Genomic DNA, 22,010 nt, shown 5'->3' with positions numbered 1-22,010 from the left:
GGGCTCAGCCCGGCCCGCCCAGCGCGGCTCTCCGGCCGCGCCGATGGGGCTGCGGGCCTGGCTGCGCTCGCTGGGCGCATGCTGCGGTTGCTGCGGAGGGGAGGCGGCGGCGCCCCCCGAGAAGGAGCCCTTGCTCAGGTGAGGACCCCCCCCACCCCCGGCCCCTTACCCGAACACCCAGCCGTCTTGGAGGGATGGGGCTGAGCCCCCCCCGCGCCTTGCGCAGGAGGAGGAATGCTCCCACCGGAGATGGGTCGCGCCGCTGGCCCACAGCCACGCGTGAGCCCCTTTCGCCCCCACGCCGGCTCCGTCTGGACCCCAGAGCCCTTTCCCGCCGGTTGGCTGCCCCGGCGCGTCAAGCCGAGCCCCGTTCCGCTCCCCCCCCCCCCCCAAAAAAAAAAAAAAAATTACAGTTTCTAGCGATTTTACAACCGCTGCTCTCCGTGAAGGAGTTGGCCGTCCCCCTGCGAGAGCCGGTCGAGGCTCCAAGGGGATTTTCTCCCGGCGGTAACAAGCGGCTTTCGGTTCTCTTTCCGCCCGGGTGGGCTTGCCACAGGGGCCGGGTTTTTTCTGACACCTCGTGGCACGATGCACGCCGGGCTGCTGCGTGCCGTGGGGATTTTTACGGTGAAGTTTTAGCGAGCTGAACCGAGAGCCGGCTCTCTTCGGTGTTTCCCTTGTGCCCCTTGCCGTAGGTACCGTTCAGCTTTTATCTTCCCACGGTGGGATTTCGACAGAGGAGGCCGAGGCGCTGAACAAAAAGGGGGGTCCCCGCATCGCTGGGCAGGGGGTCAGGTCCCAGCTCTGGTCCCGGGCTGGGGATGCTGGAAAGGAGCTGACTGGAGCACTGACTCCAGCACTGCTGGAGCCGGCTTTATGTGAAAGCAGCACGCGTGCTGATTTCTAGACAGATTTTTCTCTCCTGCTGTCGGTTGCATCCGTCTTGTGCCTGGAGCCGTGAGGTTTTGGGGGTGGGAGTGGTATGAAAAGATGAAGTCCCGAGTTGCGGAGAAATGCTGTGAGCTGTGCAAGCACGTAAGGAGGTTTTGCGTGTTGCAAAACATCCGTTCATGGGGTGTGTGGCACCTCTGCCTCCTTCCCCAGCTGCCAGCGGGGATCCTGGCTGCTGCTGAAGCCCGCAGTGGGTACCCCAGCCCTGGGACGGGGCAGGGACTGTGCCCTCCCTGTGTCATTGGTGGGAGAGAGGCATTTCAAGAAGGAGCGGGGGATGCTGCTGGTGTGGCCTACATAGGTATCAGGGAATAGCAGAGCCAGCAAAAGGGCTTGAAATGTCCTCATTTTGTTCTGTTAAAGCAGTTACCTAAATAATAACCAGATAATCCTGAGCATGGGGCCTCCAGCCCAGGAAATTGGCATTAACCTAACGAAAGCCGAGCGCACGGGCGGAGAGGCTCCTTCCTGCTGCCTTCCCGGCCGGGGTGGCTGTCCCTCACCGGACACCTTTCTTTAGTAACATGCCTTCTGCCGGTGATCCAGTTAATGCTGGCTATAAGTAGGAAAGCCTGTATAAATGCTGGGCATTCAAAAGGCATCTTCTCTTGCACAAGTGTGCCAGCGTAATTAAGCTAACAGCCTAATCGCTGGCTTGTCCCTCTTCGGGAGGCTTTGGGGTTTTATTTAAATGCAGGGATCTTGCAAGAGCATGCTTGCTGTCTTTTTTTTTTTTTTATCGCAGCATTGTTTAAAAGGAATGACTTGCTTGAGATTTCAGATCTTTTAGCTGAGTTTTAGGTTTTGGGAGCTGGTGTTGCTACTGAAATGTTGACTTTATGACTTTTCACCTTATTTTCCCCAAGCAGAGTGGTTGCAGCCTCATAAATTCAACATGTCAAAGAATGAAGCAGTGAGGAGGAGGTAATATGTGTATAATGAGGTGCATATATTACCCAAGCGTATACAAGGCTGGCTGTAACCCGTGACGAGGCCAGCGACAGCAGCCAGCACTGTGCGTGGAGGTGGGGATGGAACACAGATGTAGGCACAGCGCTAGTGTGGGGCTGGGAAAAGAAACCCTAGACAAAGCCAGCGAGCTGGGCTGCTGCAGCAAAGCATCCAGGCTGCCTGGCTGTCTCTTGATGTGGAAAGGTGGGATCTGGCTCACATGGTGTCCTCAAGATGCAAATAAACCAAGAATTTGGGCTCCAAATCCCAAAATGAGTTTAATCTGGACTGAAAGGCCCCTGGAGCAGAAATTTATCGATGAAACGTTAGTGCTCACCATTTTCTGGATAAAGCCCAGAGTGTGAAATTGTCTGAGTCCCCTCTGATCCCACAGGGACTCCTGTAACCTGCAAAGCAGGCTGCCATTCATGTGCTCCTTTTTTTCCTCCCATTTCTTCATTTTAAATGTTGCTTGGAAGTCCAGCACGCTCTGGGGCAGAGCTCTCCGTGCTTGTATGGATTTGCAGACTCCTGGGCACTGCCCACATGCCTTACAGGCTGCTGGATGCTCTGTACCATGGTTTGGAAATAGAGATGTGCTGGGAAGTGCCTTGCAAGCTGTGAGGGAGTGGCATGTAGAAGCTAAAGTGTGTTAGTGCTATTGCCAGATATTGGTTTATAAAGTAATTCAGGTGTGAAGGGTACCAACAAGTCACTGAGTAGGAAGAAGACTGTCGAAGGCAGGATGGGACTGAACTCGTGCTGATAGCACGGCTGGCTCCTGAGTGATTTCTTCCAGGCTGGGATCCTGTCTGCTCCACATTTGAAAAATGTTTTGAGTGTACCCATGCTGGGTCTGGTGTAGGAATGGCTGAGTTATGCCATCCACCCCCTCCCAGTTACGTTCGTTTGCTTGTCTTTAATGAGAGATTATAAGAGATTATCTTTTCCCTTATTACCTGTTGCTCAGGTTTTTGGTTTGTTGAAAGTCTAATTAACCTTCCTGCAGGAATGCTGATGTGAATATTTTTTTTCTATTTTATCTACGTGCTGGAGCTCCTCTTAACATCTTCTTTATGGCTTGATGTCATGGCTAAAGTGCCTGCAGTGTTATCTGAGGTTTCACTGTATGGGTTCCTTGCGAAAGGAGTGGGTTTTGGGTAGCAGATAGAATAAACAGTGGGTTGTTCTAACAAGAATTGAGCAGGGATTGCCACAGGATGGCTGATGAGACTATTGTGTAATGCCAAAAATATTTCTCCATATGTGTTGTGCTGCTCAAATGTCTCGACATCTTGATTAGAAACATTATGGAAATCGTCTGCTAAAAGTTCTCCCGGCAGAATTAAATAACCCTATAAAAAAATGCACATTCCAGTAGCAACATAAAGCCATAAAACACAGAACAGCCATCAGTGCAGAGAAAAGCTCCTTGCCTTGGTGGGGACAGCCTTCCCGGAAGATGATGCTCTGTTTTGCTGACCACTAAGCAAATAAAGCCTGGAGTTCACAAGCAGGCTGAAGACGTTTCCATCCCCAAATAGAGATGGGGCTAAATGTCCTTTCTGTGCCTTGGCACAGGTACTTACGCAGCTCAGTGCATCGCTGTACCTCTCAGGTAGGAGCTGCTGGGGTGGGGGGCTCCTGCAGGGATTGCTTGCTTGATTTGGTAGGGTTTGGGCTGCTGGGGAGAAAATAGAGCTGCAGGGTCACACAGTAACATGGTTGTGGATATGGGACCTCTGGAGAGCATCCAGTCCAACCCCTGCTTGAGCAGGGTCAGCTGGAGCAGGTTGCCCAGGACTGTGTCCAGTCAGGTTTTGAATGTCTCCAAGGATGGAGACTCCACAACCTCTCTGGGAAGCCTGTACCAGTGTTCACCCACCCTTCTTACGATTAAACAGAATTTCCTATATTTCAATGTGTATCCTATCATGGGACACCACTGAGAAGGGTCTGGCTCCATCTCCTTCACTCCCTCCCATTAGGTACTTACACACATGGATGAGATGCCCTGAAGCCATCTCTTCCCTGGGCTAATCAGCCCCAGCTCCCTCAGCAGAGGTGGCTTGTGTTTTGTCCGAAATGTCATTTTGTCCAAAACCATGCCCAACGGCACTGCCTTTGAGGAGAAGATGGGTAGAAGCTGCTTCTTTGGCCAAGAGCCAAGGGAAAGGCATTGCATGCAGCCATCCCCTTGCCTGCTGCTCAAGCATACCCCTCTGCACACAAAGTCTCTGTGGGGACAGACTGTGCCACTGGGATCTTGGCACGGCTGCAGGGTTTGTCAGGCAGAGAGAAAATACCCTCTGGAGCTGCTGGCATTTTTGAGTCTTAGTTAATTAGAACTGTTCCCACATTAAGCTTGGAGAGGCTGGGGGGGGCTTATGCAGGGTTCAGGGTAGGAAGATGTGATGGGAAGCAGGGCAGGGGGCTGCAGGAGCAATGGGGAGATGCCGCTCTTCATCCTCGCAGATGGATGCTCACAGTTCCTCCATCCTAGCTGCTCAAATAATATCTGGTGTCTTTAGTAACTTTGTGTGTCTGATGTCTTTCATGGCAGCGCTGCCTGTTTTGAACCATGGCTTGTGTGGTCAGAATGTTTGCTAAGGTAAAACACTTTCTTCCCATTCCCCACTCCTCTTCCTCCCCTCTCCCAGGCAGGACATTGGGCTGCAAGAGGGGATGCCATAGCAATGGGCACTTTACCCTGGGAAGGTAAAAGGAGGCAGCGTGATGCTGCAGTAGATAACGCTGCCTCACCTCTCCCCCCCTCTGCAGTAACAACAACCCCTACGCCTCCTTTGGAGCCACGCTGGCACGGGACGAGGAGCAGAACCTGTGGAGCACCCCACATGACATGACCCACACGGAGGCAGACGACGACCGGGTGCTGTACAACATGATCGTGGTCAGGAACCAGCTGGACAAGGACTCGGAGGTGAGGCGGTGCTGTTCCTTGTGCTTGATTTCACTGCAGGCTGAGGCTCGGTGCTTTCATCGGATGCTTTGGCAGTGCCTTTATTTAAGTACCTGTTAAGCCGCTATAAAGACCCCAAAGTCCCCCAGCATGGCTCACGTAGGCATCAGGTCCTCCCATCTGCTCCATCACCCTCTAGATTTTATTCTATATCTGGTGTGGATACATCTGTGGCCATCTCATCCCTGGGAAGCTCAGGGATGTCTCTGGCAGCTGAGCTAGGAGAGCCACCCAGAGCTGGAATGCATGATGGCCCTGCAAGCACCTCTACCACCACTACCTGCAAACGTGTACTGGTAGCACTGGGATCCCCAGCTCAGTTTGCTAGCTTCACAGGCTGCTTTTTTTGTCTGATATTCCCCTGGTTTGGCCTTTCTGTGATCAGACTGGCATTAGCCCTGCCTGCAGTGGAGTTTCCCCAGCAATGACAGTGCCTGGAGCTGAGCTGCCGCTCCAGTGACGCGTCAAGTTAAATACTCCTCTAATGGGTTATACGGCAATTATTGAGAAGCGGAGAACTGGCACAGCTCTTAGCACAGAAGGGAAAAATCATTGCTGTTACATAAAGGCTGTTTTGCAGCCCTGATTTCCTTTGCTAAAGCACTTCGGCACAAAGGAGATTTCAGTGGCCTGATTAGGAGCAGGCTGTAGCAAATAGTGACACATTTTCCCCTCTCTGATTGCTTTTAAGACTTCAAAATATTTGCAGGAAAACCTGGAGGCTTCACATTTAATTTCAACATGATCCCATTTCATCCAGGACACCACAAGACTGTAACTCTTCCTCCTGTGATAGTCCCCTTAAACCACAAGCTAGCTCAGCTTTCACCAGAAGCCTTAAACTCAAAAGGTGCAGCTGAGATCAAAATTACAATTTTTAAAACTTAAAATGAGATAATGCAGTCCTTGTATACAGTTGGCCGGAATCCCCATTTAATTTTTTTTTTTTTCTATGAGAATTGAATTAATCGTGGTGTTTACAATAGATGGTTTTGTAACAATGCTTTCATGGCTGCACGTAACCTTTACAGCTACAACTGAAGATGTCCTCTACCTTGCAATTGCTTGTCTTAGAGAAGACAGGGAGCTTCATCCAGCCCAAATTAGCTGAAGGAAACAAGGACAACTCCATTTAGGAGGCTGCACCGCTCCTGAGTTGTTGCAGAGCTGGGTGTACTTCATGGCAGCGCTGGAGCTCCTGATTTCAGCCTGCACCCATTCAAGCGGCCTTTTAGCTTGATCTAGGGCTCCTATGAGGCAGGCCTTGTAAAAGCTTTTATTATTTATAAAACGGTATCATAAGTGGATGGGCTGCTAAAAAGATGTCTTCCTACGCGAAGGAGAGTTATGTGTCAGCCTTGCTCAGGTTACAGAGGAGAGCATCAGTTATGGGTGAGCAGGAGAGCGCTCCTGCATCTGCCTGTCCTAAACCCAGTGTGCCTGCCTGTCCTAAATCCACTGTTTTCTCTGTGCCTTCAGCATACCCATAGGGTTTTTAGTGGGTCTGAGCAGTCGCTGTGCCTGCCAGTGAAAAAGGGAAGTACAAAGAGCATGGGCTTTCCTCTCCATAACAAATGTAAGATCACATACCCTGTTTTTTTATGCAGTGCAATTAATCAAAAAGCCTGAGGAGTACGACATCAGGCTGACTTTGAAGAAAGCAAACACATGATATGCTTGATTTGAATTATGGCACAGTGCCCTTTCCAGCTAGTGATTGCTGTCTCTCTTTCACAGCTAGGGAAACTGAGGCACGATATGTAAGCCTGGCAAGCTGCTGCCATTTCCAGCTGCAGCTTTTTCTGGGTGGCAGAACAGGGAGGGACTTGGCTGGCAAAGCCAACCAACATTCCTGCATTTGGCCCTGGGTGCCGAAATCTCTCCTTACTCCAGCAAGCATTTTAAAACTAGGCCAGATTGCATTGCCCTCCCCTCTTTATGAGACTTTAGCCCTGAGAGAGAGAAGAAAAATCTAATTGCAAAACAGCACTGGGCTGCAAAAGCCATAATCTGCTTTGGGAGCTGCTCTGCTCCCAAAGTCCCAGGGAGAGTGTGTGGATGCTGCAGGAAAGGGGACGGGGGAACGGTTTCTTCTTTGTGCAGTGCATAAGCGTTATGAAACTATAGGTCCTTTTCTTCTCTTGGTTAAAATCAGACTGCAAGGAGAACTACTCCCTGTATTTCTGCTCCTTCATTTAACAAAGATATTTTGGCATGCTGTGCACTTAACTGTATGCTTTGCCATTCCCCACCTTTATCTTAGTGATTTCCTAGCACAGGACTTCGGAAGGATCCCAAAGAGCAGGTCGCTCTACATCATGTGTGCTTTATCTGTACGGCACCACCTCAGCCTCAAACCAATATCGCATTTTTCTTAACCTGGCTAACCCACTTCTGCTTTCCTGGGTATTTTCTTTCTTTTAAAATGGTTGTTCACAGAGTGGTGAGGTGCTGTGAGCTAGGACAGGAGAAGCGGTGGGCCAGGACGCAGTGGTGCCATCAGCACAGCGCTGGAGGTCAGCGGGCATGGTCCAGGGACAGCTGTCTCCTGGCCTGGGCACCTCTGGATTGTGGATCACTGTAAATAAATAAACCAAATTGTGTATGCAAAGGGCCAGGTGCTCGACGCTGAGTGCATCCTGTAGTTCAGTCAATTTTCTGCATGTTAGATCAATCATGGTGGGGCTGCCAGCAACTCACAGCGTTGGTGTCTTCCCTCGGGGTCAGTTCCTTGCCCCCACCATGGGGCAGGACCAACACCCAACCCATGCGGAGCTGTTTCTTCTCCCTGCCCCCTCCCGACAGCCCCGCTCTGCGAAATTTGGCAGCTCCAGCCCAAACTTTTGGTGACCTTAGCTTGTGTAAGGATGGCAGGGCTGCTCCACCTTGCTCCTTGCTGAACCCGGGCAGCAACCTCTTCAACGCAAGCACCGTGATGTCCCAGGAGCACCCTGTTTCACACCCACTTGTTTGTCCTGCTCGGTGCCATGTGCTGGGAGTGACAGCTCACAGGGCCGTTGGCTGTGGTGGAGGCCGCTGGAGCACCCAGTGATTGCCAAACCCACTGTGTAATAGGTAGATAAGGCAAGATTTGCTGGAGCCTCCTAAAATCATAAGGACTGAGCAACTTGCAGCTTCACATTTCTCTCTGCTTGAGGCTGATGAGCATGATGTGCTTGCGGAAGCAAAGTGTGGGCAAGGGAGGGTGTGCGCAGGGAAAACCAGAAAAGCCATAGCTGAAGGGCTGGCTTAAGGGAGCTGGTAAAGCTGATGCAGCCTTTGGAGATCAAAGCTGTCGTCAAAGCTTTTGAAGGCTGGGGTCAATGTTTCAACTATGGAAGAAATGTTTTTTTCCTGCTCCTGCTCCGCAGCATCATTGAACCTGTTGTGGTGTAAAGTAAAACTCCAAATCTGGAGGTGAAATGAGGACCTCTGGGAAAACAGGATATTACTTAAGATGGTGCATAGATCAGGCCAAGTCACTGATCCAGCACGTACCCTGCTAGCGTGAAGGAAAGCATTTTATGGGGAATGGGGACTACTGTGGCTCCGGCAAGCCTCCAATATTAACAGTAAGAGCTGCACTGGGCTTATTGCTGGGCTTATGTCCGTGATGTGGCAGATAGCCCCCTCCATGAGGTCCAGTTTGTGGTGGCCCCGGTGCCTCAATGTCCTCTGATGGGGTTCGTCGAGTTACCCAGCCGTGAGCAGAGACCTTGAGCTGTTGCACCAGTACTGGCCTCAGAGAAGGAGCCAGGTTTAGGGCAGCTGCCCCAAGCGTCTGTGAACAGCAACTAAAGGTGGGGTTTTGCATTATGACCAAGGAAGAAACACTGTTCTTGTGGCTTGTTGTAAATGCAGTGTTTCTTTCTTCTTTTGGCTTATTCCCTTGGGGGAAAGGTGGGCTCATAAAGCCCACTAGCAAAGGCAATTCCTCAGCCTGCATCTCTGCTGGGGTCCTGGCTAGCAGAGGTATGCTGGCATGATCCTCCTGGCAAGCCAATTAACAAGCTGACAAGGCCTATTTTCCTGCTTGCTCCTGCTCTTCTACAGGATTATTCTTTTTTAAACAGGTTACAGAGAAGGTCAGTATTGCGACACGCTGTTGCTGGGGCATGGAGAGATGATGGGATTTATGCAGGGTTGGGGATGCCAGTCGGGTAGCCCAGAACCCGACCCTCTTAATGCCTGCATGCCTCTTTTAAAACTGAATCCAATTTAAGCTTATTCTAAGCTGAGATGTCTGTCGATGATTCAATGTATGAGCATGGATCTAGGGTTTGTATTTGTTCAACTACTTCCAGTGGGGCCAGTCGCAGAGCCAGAGCAGGAGCATCCCTGGACACAGCGTGGTACCTGCCTGGACTGGTATTTTGCAGTCTTTCCCTGATAATTCTGTTTTTACCTCATTTCCAAAATAACTCTTGAACAGAACAGTGACACCAATTGCTTTTAAGGGAATAAAGCAGAAGGCTTTGGTAGAGGATTGCTTTAGCAACATGAGGAAAGCTACCTGCTAATTAGGAAATTTCCATACGAGCAGGGATGAAAAGTTGGACAGTGCTTGCCTGTTCTCTTGGCACATTTTTTCCCAGAGCTCTCGGTTATGTACCAACCTGGCTTATATTTCATGCCCAGCATTTCCTCACTTCCATTTGGTGTTTGCAGATTTAGTATATCACACTAGAGAGTCTGGAGGAGTTTTCCAGCTAAATATTTGAAGGGCTGAGCACTCGGAGGAGAGAGGCAGCAGGGTTTCCCTGCTGCTCCCGGAATATTCTTGACTCATGCACAAAGGGTTTTCTCAAGCCCCCACTGGTATATGTTGTGCCCTGCTATGTAGGCTTAAAAGGGCAAAACTGGTTGCAAAAAACAGGGCCAGGAACTGCAACCTGCTTTGGTTTCCTGTGGTTAATTCAGATTTTGGCAAAAGGGTATTTTTTCTTAAAGGATTGATTTTGAATGCATCGCTGGGATGTCCCAGACCTGTAGAAACACCAAGGGGTGTGGTGAAGAGCAGTCTTCTGCTGTACTTTCCCAGTACTGTGACTCCTCACTGCCCCAGAAGTTACACCTAATTTTGCAAAAGACAGGACAGGGAATGGAGCTGCACAGAAGGTGCAAAACAATGCTAAGTTTTGGGAGAGAGCTGCTTGTCCTGTGCCCGCATACAGTCTCAGACACCTTGCTGGAAGGGGCTGCGGGGGGGAGCCAGCCCAGGATGCGTCGCAAAGGGCAGCCTGCTCTGGCCTCGCTCTGCCCAGGGCTGCTCAAGGACCAGTGTGCCCTGTCCTGCATCTCGCCGGTGCCCTGGTACGCAGCAGCCTTCCCCATCACAGCCGCAGTGAGGGCTGAGCGAGAGCGAGGTTTGGTGCGGAGCCCCGGCTGCCTGCCCTGGGGCTGCCCAGCATCGGTGCTGAGCAGCCTCAGCCTCGTGATGCCGTCTGGCCCCAACCAAACGCTCCCTGCACAGGTCACATCTTGGTGACTCATGGGATGTGCATGGGGAACACCCTTCCCAAAGTCTCTGATGTTGCCCGTTCCTATGTGGAGACACGGGCAGGACAAGCTTTGCTCTTCCTCTGCTGTGTAGCTAAAGGGAGATGCTTTTTAGAATAATTTTGGGGATGGAAAGATGCTCTGAACTTTATTTCCTCATTAAAGCAACACAGAGGACAGCCCCCTGCCCACAGCATTTAGGATGTCTCTGCTACAAGGAATCACCTGAGAAAACTCAGTGGTTTCTGAGGCTGATGGAGAACAGGGCATAAGACCCTCTGAGAGCTCAGCCTGTAGCTGCCCAACCTGATCCTGATAATCTCTGCTGTCACTAGTTGCTTTTCAGTGACTTGCACCATGTGCAGCATCCTCCTCCCAGCTTTCTCTACAGAAATATAAATGCATCCAGCTCCATGCTCAGGCAAAAGAAATCCCACCAAAACAAGAGGTCCCACCCAGGCACCACCATTAAGCATCATATTCTGTACCAAAGCTGCTCTTTTGCACACTCCCCAAATTCTTCACTGACAGGACACTGTTAGAGGTCCCCCGGGACTAAATATGCACTGTACTCATAACGCAGCTCTAACTATGACGTACAAGAAAGCCATAACCTAGATTCCCTTAAAACAAAAACAGACAAAGGAAAACACACTGCTGTTAATCCAGAGAAAATCGGGAGCAGCTTCCCTGCATGCTAAGCACTGCTCGCCGTTTAGCTTAGCGAGGAGTCTGGCTCACTCCCACAGCGGGTAAATCCCCGCAGCCCTGAAAGCTGCTGCCAGGTGGAGCATCTTTCCCACCCCCCAGCTCACTAATTCAGCAGTGTGAAGTGCGCCTGGAATCACAGTGGCTGTGTTGATCAATCGCCTGCGTTAAAGCACTTGTTTATCTCCGCGGGACGGCAGAGACACACAGCTTATTTCCCTACCAGCATGACCAGACTGGTTTGCTCTCCTTTCTGCTTATACCACGGGGTCACAAGCAGGCTGAGATGTTTCTGAGGGATCCCTGCCAGCGGGGAGCAAGGCATCGTGCAGCCTTTATTCTCTTTTTAAAAACTTTCAACTTTGCAATAAACTTCCCACAAAGCTTTCATACAATAAAGCCCCTCTTTTCTTTTTCACTGAGAGGAGCTCAGTTCCTAGCTATGAGCCGGTGTCAAGAGAGAAGAGAGTCTGGTCCCTGCCTCCTTTCTTTTGCAAAGGGCTGAAGAGATGTTTTGATGCCTTGCGCTGGCAGCCAGGTGCCCTCCTATGCAAACAGTAAAGCTGTTTTCAAGTACCACTGCAGTCAAGAGAGAAACGCTCCTCTGATTAGCAAAGCTAGCTAGTGGTCAGCAGCAACACAAAGCTAAAAATGAAGGGGATTTTGCTCTCCGGGAGGACGAGCGGTGCAGAGCGAGCGGCTGCAGATGGAGCTGCGTTTCCCCTGCTCTCCTGACCTGAATTCATCGGTGTCTTAACCCTGCCAGCTGCTTCTTCCAAAGCGTAATCTCCAAGGGCTTCCTGCAGCTATCGCTGAACAAGGAAACAGGCTTGTCATTTAATTCTCTGCAGTCGTGGCGTGTCAGCCAGGTTCAGGAAAAAAACCACTAAGAAATCTCCAACTCTTTATCGAATCAAGTCAACTCTTTAAGGCACCAGGTATCAGAAAAACAGTGGGATTTCTAACACACAGGTGACCTTCACGGGTATTGTTTAACCCCTTTGAACCCAGTATGTCATGTAGGAAAATCCCAGGGAGACGGCACAGATTAACACCCGTTTATTCTGTAAGAGTCCATCTATGTATTCTGTTGCTGAGAAATGAGATTCATTAAGGATGCAGGGAAATTATCGGAGTGATGTTATGACCTGCTGTGTGGATGCTTCTGTAAATGCATCCTTTGTAGTGTGTGCATTGATTAAACTCTGCTAGCAAAAGTACTCCTGGTTTTCTTGCAGAATACATGCATTTCCACAGGAATGCATGCTTATACAGATGTGTTTAGTTGTGCTGGTATAACTTTAATAAATAACCTCAAAACCTTTGCTTTTAGACAGTGTCCCATTATGCAGATACAAAGCTTGAGGTCAAGTGCAAGGATTTAAGCTCTATAGTTAAGTTAAGCATTAACTGCAGCAACTAGCAGCCACTAATAGTTATTATGTCAGATGACTCCAGCTCAGCCCTCAACCATCCTCGTGCATCCTTCTTCTCTGCTATTTAAAAAAGGGTACCAAGCCTTTTAAAAAAAGGTTATTTTTCTTGTTTTCCAGTACTTTTGAAAACCTGTCTACTCCAGTTAAATGCCAAACAGAGGGCTGAACAGTTTGGAGAAGCCACTGTATGTGTGAGCATACTGAGAGCAGTAACTTTTTTCCAAACTTTGTTTCCCATGGGCTATCATCAGCTGTAAGAAAATGTGCCATGCCAGTGTAACTGCAAGGATATGAAAATAAGGTGTTGCAATAGTTTATAGAAGGTAATTATTGATATGTGGTTGTGGTTTCTTGAGCTATAGAGGCTGAATAAGGTATTTTCACAACCTCAGGTTTTGATACTAGCTGGGGTGTCAAGGTTTGGGGAAAAGGGCTTTGGACCCAGAAGACTGAAGTCTCTCAGATGAGCAACATTTAGAATTTCATGTTGTTCTCCAGCCTAGGACAGCGTTATAATTTCCAGCACAGAGCTGGAATTATATTCTCCCTGTTTGACCACTTTGGTCATCGGCCATGCCTAAAATTCTGTAATCCCATTTCAAGGTAACTGGAAGCCTATTGCGTACATGCAGAGAAGATACAGAGATGCTGTATATAAATATAAAGCTAAAATATTCTATGCTAGTCAGTGTAATTTCTTCCAGGGACAACGGCAGCCTGGCCATCGACCTTCATACGGATCCCTCAGTGCCAACATCAACAGTTCAACTCTGGCTCCGTTTCTAAAAGCTGAAATTCCTAGAAAAGCAGCAGAGACCTCCCCACATGCAAATGACTGAGTGTCTCTTATCCCTTTGCTTTGCAGGAATGGCAAAAGCTTAACTATGATATTTATACCTTACGGCAGACCCGAAAAGAAGTGAGAAGCAGGTGGAAACACATTTTGGAGGATTTAGGTAAGCTAGAGGACAAAAGGATGTCATTTCTGTGGTACCAAATGAGAGGTCCCATGATGGTCGAGGATTGGAATGGCTCCACAAAATCAGGCTGGTAGAGGAGAGAGGGAGGAAAATGAAACAAGGTTGCTGAGCAGTGCCATCAGGTAGCCCACATGGCAGCTGAGAGCCTGCGGAAGGCTCCCCAGAGCTCAGGCACAGCCGGGAGGAGACGGAGCCACCGTGTCTGCAGGGATGTCAAAAAGCCCACGAGCCCATAATAGCATGCACAGTCATCCATTTCAAGCTTCCTTGTGGAAACTTAGCAGGGATACCTGGGAGTTCACCCTGGGTTTTTCTAAACAAGATAAGCAGGGAGAAATGAAAATTCCTTTCAGATTTGAACACAGATGATACATCTATTTTCCTTCCTTAGCCCATGCCAGCTGATCAGAGCTAAACCACCCACGTTGTTTTCTCCTAAGTGAATTTGAAGTATTCTTTCACCAGATGAAATTGCTCAACAGTGGCCCTCCTACTCTGGCTATTTCCTAGCCTGCAAGCAGTGAACTGCACCCACCGGTCCTGTGTGCTCAGCTGCTGCTCCTCTGGAGAAGGCAGTGGCAGGTGTGACCTGGTTTTCCCAATTACATTGCCCACAGCATGTGACGCTTGGGCCAAAGAGATGTGCCGTACCAGCACATCAGCTTGGTGACTTGCATCATGCTCTGGAGGTGGTTGGCAGCTAACGAGAGGAGGATGTGCGAGTCGAGCACACTTGTTGGGCTGTTCAAGGATATTATCACTGGGAGGAAGAGAGATAGGTTTCTCAGCTGCTCCTGCCCTACCTGCTGTTCTGGCATCTGGATGGGAGGAACATTATAAATTCATAACTATGTATCAGCATTCATCTTCACCCAGGTGTTCACGCAGCCTGTACAGCCCAAACATGGGAGGGATCACTTGACATCCTTACATCTGTTACTGCAGGTTGACAAAGGCACTCCCACATCTCCCTCACATCCGCAATGGCTCTGGAGCTGTTTTACAAAGGGTAGGGAAGCTCCAGGCCAGGGATCGCTTGGCCTTAGTGAAGCTAGACATGCAACCAGATGTGAAACCTGCTCTCTTGTTATCTAGACCTGTGCTTTAATCGTAAGACCACCACTCTTTCCCCATAAGTGCTTTCAGGTGAGACACATCACCACCAGCTCCGTGGAGCTAAACTAAAAGTTAATGGTTGCCATTACATCTAAAGATCCCTGCATTCATTCTCCTCCCGCTTTCCCTCCCTGGATACTCTTCCTATAAGAGATGCTGACTGCTATGGGAATAATTACCCATGCATTCATTACTGCCACAGGTTTTTTATCACTGTTACCTCCCAACAACATATAGGTGTAGCTGCTGGGGTGCTCAGGAAGCCCCACCAGCCCCAAAAGCTCTGGCAGCATGAGAACATGGAAGAGCTAAATCAACACCCTGGGTGCGGATGTTCATCTGCCTTCTCTGGAAGACTAGCAACAAACTTGCTCTAAGTGGATTTATGGGTTTTTTTCCCCACCAGCAAGCTCATACCTGCCCCAAGTGCAGACACGGAGCATGCCTCAAGGAAACATTAGTTTGTTTTAGCAAGTAGGGAACACAGCAGCCCATGGTGGAGTGGGAATAAGGAGCCTTGCAAGAGCCTGGAGGACTCAGAGATGACCCTGCCCACGTTTGACTCATTTCTGTAAGACATCTCTTTCCCAGGTTTCCAGAAGGAGGCAGACTCCCTCTTGTCGGTGACCAAACTCAGCATCATTAGTGACTCCCAGAACATGGGCAAAGCCCGGGACTTCCTGTTAAAGCTGTCTGAAGAGACAAACATCTTCCCGACCAGCTGGGAGCTTTCTGAGCGCTACCTCTTTGTGGTGGTGAGTAGTTCCGAGCATGCCTTCCTCCCCACTGCCCCCATCTCTGCAAGTGAGCTCAGACGAAGGGGAGCAGATAGGTGAACTGCACCAGAGGATGCTCAAATACATGGTGGCATCTGGGGCGTCCCTGTCAGATATTGCACTTACAGCTTGGCTGTTCAGCTTCCTTGGAAATGTCACTGCTGTAGCACCATGAATTTGCCCCCACCAAGTTCCTTTAAGCCTGTGTAACTGGGTGCTCTTGCAGCCAGTTAATGAAGTGGGAAAAGATTAGGCCTAATGCCTGGCTTAACCTGAGAGCAGGCATGGAGGGAGGACCCTGACCAGGGAGCTGCCCAAAGCAGCCTGTAGTGATTATAAAACCCCATTGCTTTGGCAGGATCGGCTCATAGCTCTGGATGCTGCAGATGAGTTCTTCAAGATGGCCAGTGTGGAGTATCCGAAGAGACCCAGCGGGGAAAGAGTGGACGATAGCCAGAAGGCCCCCCAGTGTATTGCTGTCATGATGCCCTGAGGAACATGCCTTGCTGGTGCAAGACGGGCAGCGGGTTTCCTTCCCTCTGGGACCAGGCTCCTCTGCCGAGGGGTGAGCACAAGTAGTGCCGCTCCTTGTTTTCCTGCAGAGAAGCAAGTGGGCTTGCTGGAGCAGAGCGAGGAGGTCAGCGAGCTGTGCCCCACCAGGAGGGTACAGGAAGGCAGATGCTGGCCCCAAGGTGCTCCCAAGCAGAAGAGAGCAAGAACCGCTGTAGCGTAGCCCTGGTGGGAGACCTCAAGCTGAGTAGTGTGCACGATAGGCATGGGGCGGGGGGGGACCTGCCGTGCAAAGCATTGCTACCAGTAGCTGCAAAAGTTGAGATGCCTCTAGTTACAAGCGCTGTGAGGAGATCCGCGTTTCCACCTTCCGCTGGTACCTGCCACTGTCCCCACCCTTGACTCTGCCAGCCGGGAGGACCAGCAAGGAAGGAAAAATACCTCAGTCATCTACAATTCCATGATGTTTCTCTGTGCACTGGTCCTCTTCTTCATCCCCAGCCTATGGCAGCCCCACCAGGCAGGTCCCAGGGGATTTGGCAAAGAAGCAGGAGCAGCATGTAGCCGGCGGAGGATTTAATGCCAGGTGGCAAAGCCTTGGAGCAGTGTCGCAGTTGGGTGCTCTATCCCCAGCCATTAGTGGTTTGGAGGCGTTTGTGTTGGGGGGTGCTCAGCCTGACATCTTAAGGTAGATTTTAGGAAGGTGCCAAGGTCAGAGCTGCTGAGAATTTGGCTCCTGTAATATCCTCAGATAGGTTGCCCAACATCTATCAATTTCTGAAAGTTTTGGTCTTAATTGCATTAAAAAATCCCATTATAAAGCTGCATGTACTGTCAATATATACCACCCCTGCTGTTAATGAGGATTTTTAATGAACGTTCTTTATATCTTGGGGTTTTGTCTGATAATGAGCAATAATTTTAAAACACTGGATTTGATCATTTAGAAACAAGTGGAAGTTCTCCACTGTTTAACACGTGCTGCTAATTGGCCAGTTGAAAATGCTGGTTACACAGGACCTCCCAAAATAGCAAAACAGAGCTTTTATTTGTTTCTACCTACAGTGTTTGAAATATATATATTTATTAATTGTTTCTGTTTGTCAGTCTTCCTGGGAAGCATTTTTGTCAGCTCAGGACATCAGTGAAAACTGAGTTTAATAAACAAAACACATTACAAAACTAACGTTTCTTAGTCTCTCTGTAACCCTATTCAGACAGCAACATTTATCTTGACTACTCATAGTAAAAGGGTTGGGGTATTTGCAGACCATATGCCTCTGCGGCCTGTTCTCCACAATTCTCCACAATTGTCCGTTGACTTGCAAGAGTAGGGTCATTTGCCAGGTTAGGACCGAAGTCTTTGTAGGAGATGATGGGGACTGAAATTTATTGCAGTGGGATTTGGAGTTAGGTGCCCAGTTCCCATTGATTTTTTTATTTATTTTTTTTAGCAGAAGTTCAGCTGCACTTTGGAAAACCTCCCATGTTTTTATAAAAATAAACTTTAGTGCATGGCAACTCCAGGGTTTGATTTGAACAAACTGTTGCAGAACAGAGAGATCCAGCAGTCTGAGGAACACTGTGCCAAAGTACATGACACTACCCAAAAGTCAGCCCTTAGGATGTTATCACTTTATAGTACTACATGTTACGTAAAACCACCTGATGAGTTCCAAAATCTCATGGGCGAGAAGAAGAGATCTTGTTAGCTGTGGTGCTGCTTGTTTTGGCGACAGAGGTCGATATTAAGCAGCACCTTTGCAGACCCACCCTTTGCTGCCACTTGTAGCTGTGAAACTGGTTCTGATGTCAACAAAATGCATTTTGTTGTAACTTAATAGGACAGAAACTGCCTAAAAGGGACAATAATTAGGATCTCTGAATGAGTTTAGCTATCCAAGTAAGGCCCTGTGCAGGGGAAATGCTGTATTTCTGAGCACAGCCACAGGGAGGAGTAGGAATTAACAGCATCATTGGATCAGAGCAAAGCAGAAGGCCCAGGAACTTGTGCATCAGATTATGTACTGATCACAACATGAACGGAAACAGGTCTGTCAGTCCTAGAACTCAGATAAAACTGGTCATGGGGTAACGCGCAAATACTGCAAAACAGCCTTCGGTTAAGTATAAGGATGCAAAACTTCTAAAAATCTGCAACTTGAAAAATTATAGGAACCAGCAGAAATTGTTTCCACAGAGCTCCAAGTTCGTCATCCTGTTCATCTCAGTAGGAAATGCCCTGTCTTCCATGCACTTGAGGTAGAAGACTGATAAACTGTATTTCGGTTAGCAAAATGCAGGGTCATTTGCCTTTTCTAATTTGCATAGAAATTATGAGGTAGACACACATCTTAGTATTTAGGCTCTAACAGCGGAAAAGTTACCCATGTCTATACAGCAGATATGGTGGGACTATCCTGTTTAATGGCAAGAACAAAGATGGGGAAAGAGGCTCAAACAAACATCTCCCAGTGAAATGCATTCCACATTTTGGGCAAGTTAAAATCACTGGCACTGGCAAGGGAAAGGCTCCTGGGCAGCACTTGCATTTTGGGTCTCAAATTGAGAACGTGAGATTAAACTGAGGAGACGTTCTGATAGTAAAAACAAGTCAGACGCACACAGTTGAGTGTCACAGCTGAGCACAGTTGCAGCACAGACTGACTGTCATAGGCCTCTGGGTGGACAGGCTGCCTCACCAAATGGACCAGGGCACCTCATTAGGCAGCAAAGTCCTCTCCAGTGAGAAAGATGGAATAAAGATTTCATAAAACACATAAATTTCAAACAACACCCAAGTCAGAGGCTCCCTGGTGATGCTGCATCACTGCCACAGTCCTGGGTGGGGGGAAATCATCCCCCAACAAGAGCGATTACCTTCTTCACTAGAAGCAAATTTGGGTTTCTCTCATTTGATGCACCATCCAGAGCTCTAGCTGCCATTCAGGTGGGCTTGAGTCTCCCATATGACCTGTATCGCACCTGAATGCTTGTACAGATGTCTTTGACATCCTACAGGTCTCAGGTCCACCAGATACCTGCATGTGGGGAGCCAAACCCTGCCCACACCCAGCGAAACCTGCCAGCACCCACTTGGGAAGCGATGGCTGTAAGACAGCCCAGCGAACACCAGATGCCACTGTTCCCTTAGCCATGCTGCGGCATGCTGAGGGAAATCATGTTTACAATGAGGGGAGATTTTTCCAACCTTTTCGTGCATGCATCAAGTCTCTCAAGCTTGCAAGAACTGGCTTTCTGTTAAAGGTTAGGGTTTAGATATTTAATAATTGTTCTGGCGCTTTCCGGGAGACAGTGGTGAGTACATCTCTCTTTCAAAGGTTCACAGGGCTGGGGCCCTGGCCTCTGCTCCTGCTTGGAAGTGCCACTCAGCATGGGGCTGCCTGCTGCAGGAATTAGCATGTTCACTAAGAACATTTATTTTTCTAAATAGAGGGTGACTTTGGCACTGCTTCCTTCACCAGGAAAGGAAAAATACCAAGAATTCTTTAAAGTGAGCAATGTGAGAGGGTTTAAAGTACATCTGGGTTCACCTGGCTTTCAGATACCTATTTTTTTTCCTCGACTTTGTATTTAACTAATATTTCAACTGTGAAGAAAGAAAGAAAAAAAAAAAGGGGGGGACATCTTCCTTCTAGCCATAAGCCATAGACATGCGTCACTCGGGTTTCCTTTTCCTCAGCCACAGTAGAAGCAGACACAACTAGCACAATTCATGTGATAATTTGAAACAGATAACCACTGGCTATGAATCAGGGTAGCTTCTCCAAAGTGAGAAATCCTGATTTATACCAACTGATGGTCTAAGCTTTATCTTCCACCAGCACCCATTTGGTTATTTCAGACATTGCCTGTATCAATCAGGCTGTTGAGCAAACCTTGAGAAAAACACTTGTGCCTAATCGTTGGCCAATATGTTGGCTAACAGTGGCTGAGCAGAGTATTTTAGGTTTTTGGGTCATGGGGAGCAACACTGTAGAGTTTCCTTCCTCTAAATTAAAGCTAGGAATTAGATATAGTGCAATTACTGTCTGCAATAGAAACCAGCTAGAAACAAAAAACAATTTACAGACCATCTTGACTGTGCATGTGCACACATGGTTTCTTCTTTGTATTTCAAGTTTTCCTACGACATACATCATGAATTTGGCAGGATGAGAAAAGAAATGGTGGAAATTCACCTGTGAGCTGTAAGACAGGCAGAAGGTGGCAGTGCAGGTGTTTGGTAAAGGCTGGAGCAGCAGCAGGCAAAGGAGATGGGAGGCAGTGGCCTGAAAGGAGTCAGGCTTTCCATTTTACTTGCTATGGATGTAAATCACACCATAAGTTCTGATAAATAATGAGAACGGACATGGGAAAGAAAACTGTCATCTTTTAAATTTCAACTATAGGAAAAATTACCATTTCAAACCACTCAGTTTCAATCATTTCTAATGTTAGAAATTCCAACACTTACATACTCTTCCTGGAGGGAAGCGTGTACTTTTCTAATCTAATAAGGATCAGTAACATTGAGTGACTTACCACAAAATAGCTCTCCAAAAGCATTTCTTTGAAGACAAACAACCATTTTTGCATGGGGAGTCCTTGTTAGGCAAGTCATGGATTATGAGAAACATTTCATTGGCTTAAAACTTGCAGACCTTGCGGACACATCCATAGGGGAGCTGCCCTTGCACAAGGGAGTCCATGGAGAAATCTGCTCACTGGCCACTCCTAAAAGCCCTAAGAAAAGACTTGCACAGCCAAAAGCTTGTCTGTTTTTTCTACCAGTTGGTCTAATGAAACGTACCACCTTTCCTCATAAGCCTCATCCTTATCCTTTAAGGAGAACAGTCATTTTTCAAAGCGCTAATAAATTCAGGTGACTATTTTGTCTGTCTTAGATTATGAAAGGAAGACACCATGGAGGCTGTGGGCACCCTTGACATGACACGATTCTAGCAGCATTAAAATAGACAAATTTAGGCAGTGAAGCTAGTGAACAAAGAGGTAGAGCCATATCAAAGCAAAGAGGGCAGCAAATGAAGGCAAATAGGCACAGCCCAGCCAGTGCCCAAGAAAAGGAAAGAGTACTTGGCAGGTAGAGAAGGTTGTGTGCAGTGGGTACAGTGTCGGTGCCAAAATATGTTGTGATGGTGCAGCAGAGCCCATCATCTGGGTAGCACCAGCAGGATGAAATGTGTTTGTGTATGCCTGTATAACCATCCTTAAAAACCCTGTTTGATGATAGCTTACCAGCAGATCAGAAAGAAGAGATATTTACGAAATTATGTCCTTTCAAGAGTGGCAACTTTGTATCTGTTAAGCTGCTGGGATTCTTTCCATTGGCTTGAACTGGGTTTGAGTCAGACTTTGGAGACACAAACACCACCGCAAGTCCAGACGCCACTGGAGTCAAAAACAAAACTTCTGCCAGCTGCCCATCTATTCCTCTTCTGCACCAAAGTCTCAAAAATAACAAGTATGGTTTCTGAAAAGATTTCCAGAAGTGATGAAAGGATGTACCTCTACTTGCCTGAAGGAAGAAAATAAAGCCCAAACCATTTCTCATGGCCAAGGGATCACAGGGAAAATTCAGGTCAGAGGAGACCCCAGGAGGTCATCTCAGCCAAACTCCTCGCTTGAAATAATCTCTCCCCTTTTGAAAATGGTGCAAGCAACCTGTATGGAAAACATTATTGGCATACACAATGTTCCACCTAGCCAAAGAAGTAGTGGTTGGTACAATGGAATTGTATTAAATTTTATTTAAAAAGTGGAATAGATTTGTGAAACTCATCTGGAGGGCAGGTTTGGAATGAATTAATCCTTCCATGAAATATTACTTTGATACCTCTAGCTCAAATGACCAGGGTTAGCTTTAAACACGCATTTCCATGCTGCCTTAAGTGAAGGAGCCAGACAGAGGAGTGACGGGAGCCCAGAGCCATGCAGGTTGGTTCACTGTGCCTGGGACATCCCCAGCAGGGTGATCTGGTTAGCAGGGAGCCAGCAGCACCCGTGGAGTCAGCAGTTCCCAGGGAGCCATTTGGGGATGAAGGGAGAAGGAGGGAAGGGAACGGTGTTATCTTGCTGATAG

At 48.3% G+C, this 22,010-nt stretch overlaps 1 protein-coding gene across 1 annotated transcript; it reads left to right on the top strand.

Annotated features, from left to right (window-relative positions):
* Nucleotides 1-43: 43 nt before the first annotated feature.
* MREG (melanoregulin) lies at nucleotides 44-16,035 on the top strand. Its single transcript, XM_010577873.1, has 5 exons — nucleotides 44-138; nucleotides 4,684-4,843; nucleotides 13,391-13,481; nucleotides 15,213-15,376; nucleotides 15,756-16,035. Exons 1-5 carry the CDS (start codon nucleotides 44-46, stop codon nucleotides 15,888-15,890), a joined length of 645 nt encoding a protein of 214 aa, XP_010576175.1. The 3' UTR covers nucleotides 15,891-16,035.
* Nucleotides 16,036-22,010: the final 5,975 nt, after the last annotated feature.

The sequence above is a fragment of the Haliaeetus leucocephalus genome, unplaced genomic scaffold (assembly GCF_000737465.1).
Source record: "Haliaeetus leucocephalus isolate CR32 unplaced genomic scaffold, Haliaeetus_leucocephalus-4.0 Scaffold587, whole genome shotgun sequence".
Lineage (NCBI taxonomy): Eukaryota > Metazoa > Chordata > Aves > Accipitriformes > Accipitridae > Haliaeetus > Haliaeetus leucocephalus.
Note: the sequence above shows the minus strand (reverse complement) of the source record. Positions and strands in the feature narration are given on the sequence as shown.

What these genes read in the sequence shown, in the direction of transcription:
- MREG (XM_010577873.1), top strand. Translation starts at nt 44, where the DNA reads ATGGGGCTGCGGGCCTGGCTGCGCTCGCTGGGCGCATGCTGCGGTTGC. An exon ending in AGCTGGACAAGGACTCGGAG is followed by an intron (nt 4,844 to 13,390) that starts GTGAGGCGGTGC and finishes TTTGCTTTGCAG; the next exon opens with GAATGGCAAAAGCTTAACTA. An exon ending in AGCGCTACCTCTTTGTGGTG is followed by an intron (nt 15,377 to 15,755) that starts GTGAGTAGTTCC and finishes TTGCTTTGGCAG; the next exon opens with GATCGGCTCATAGCTCTGGA.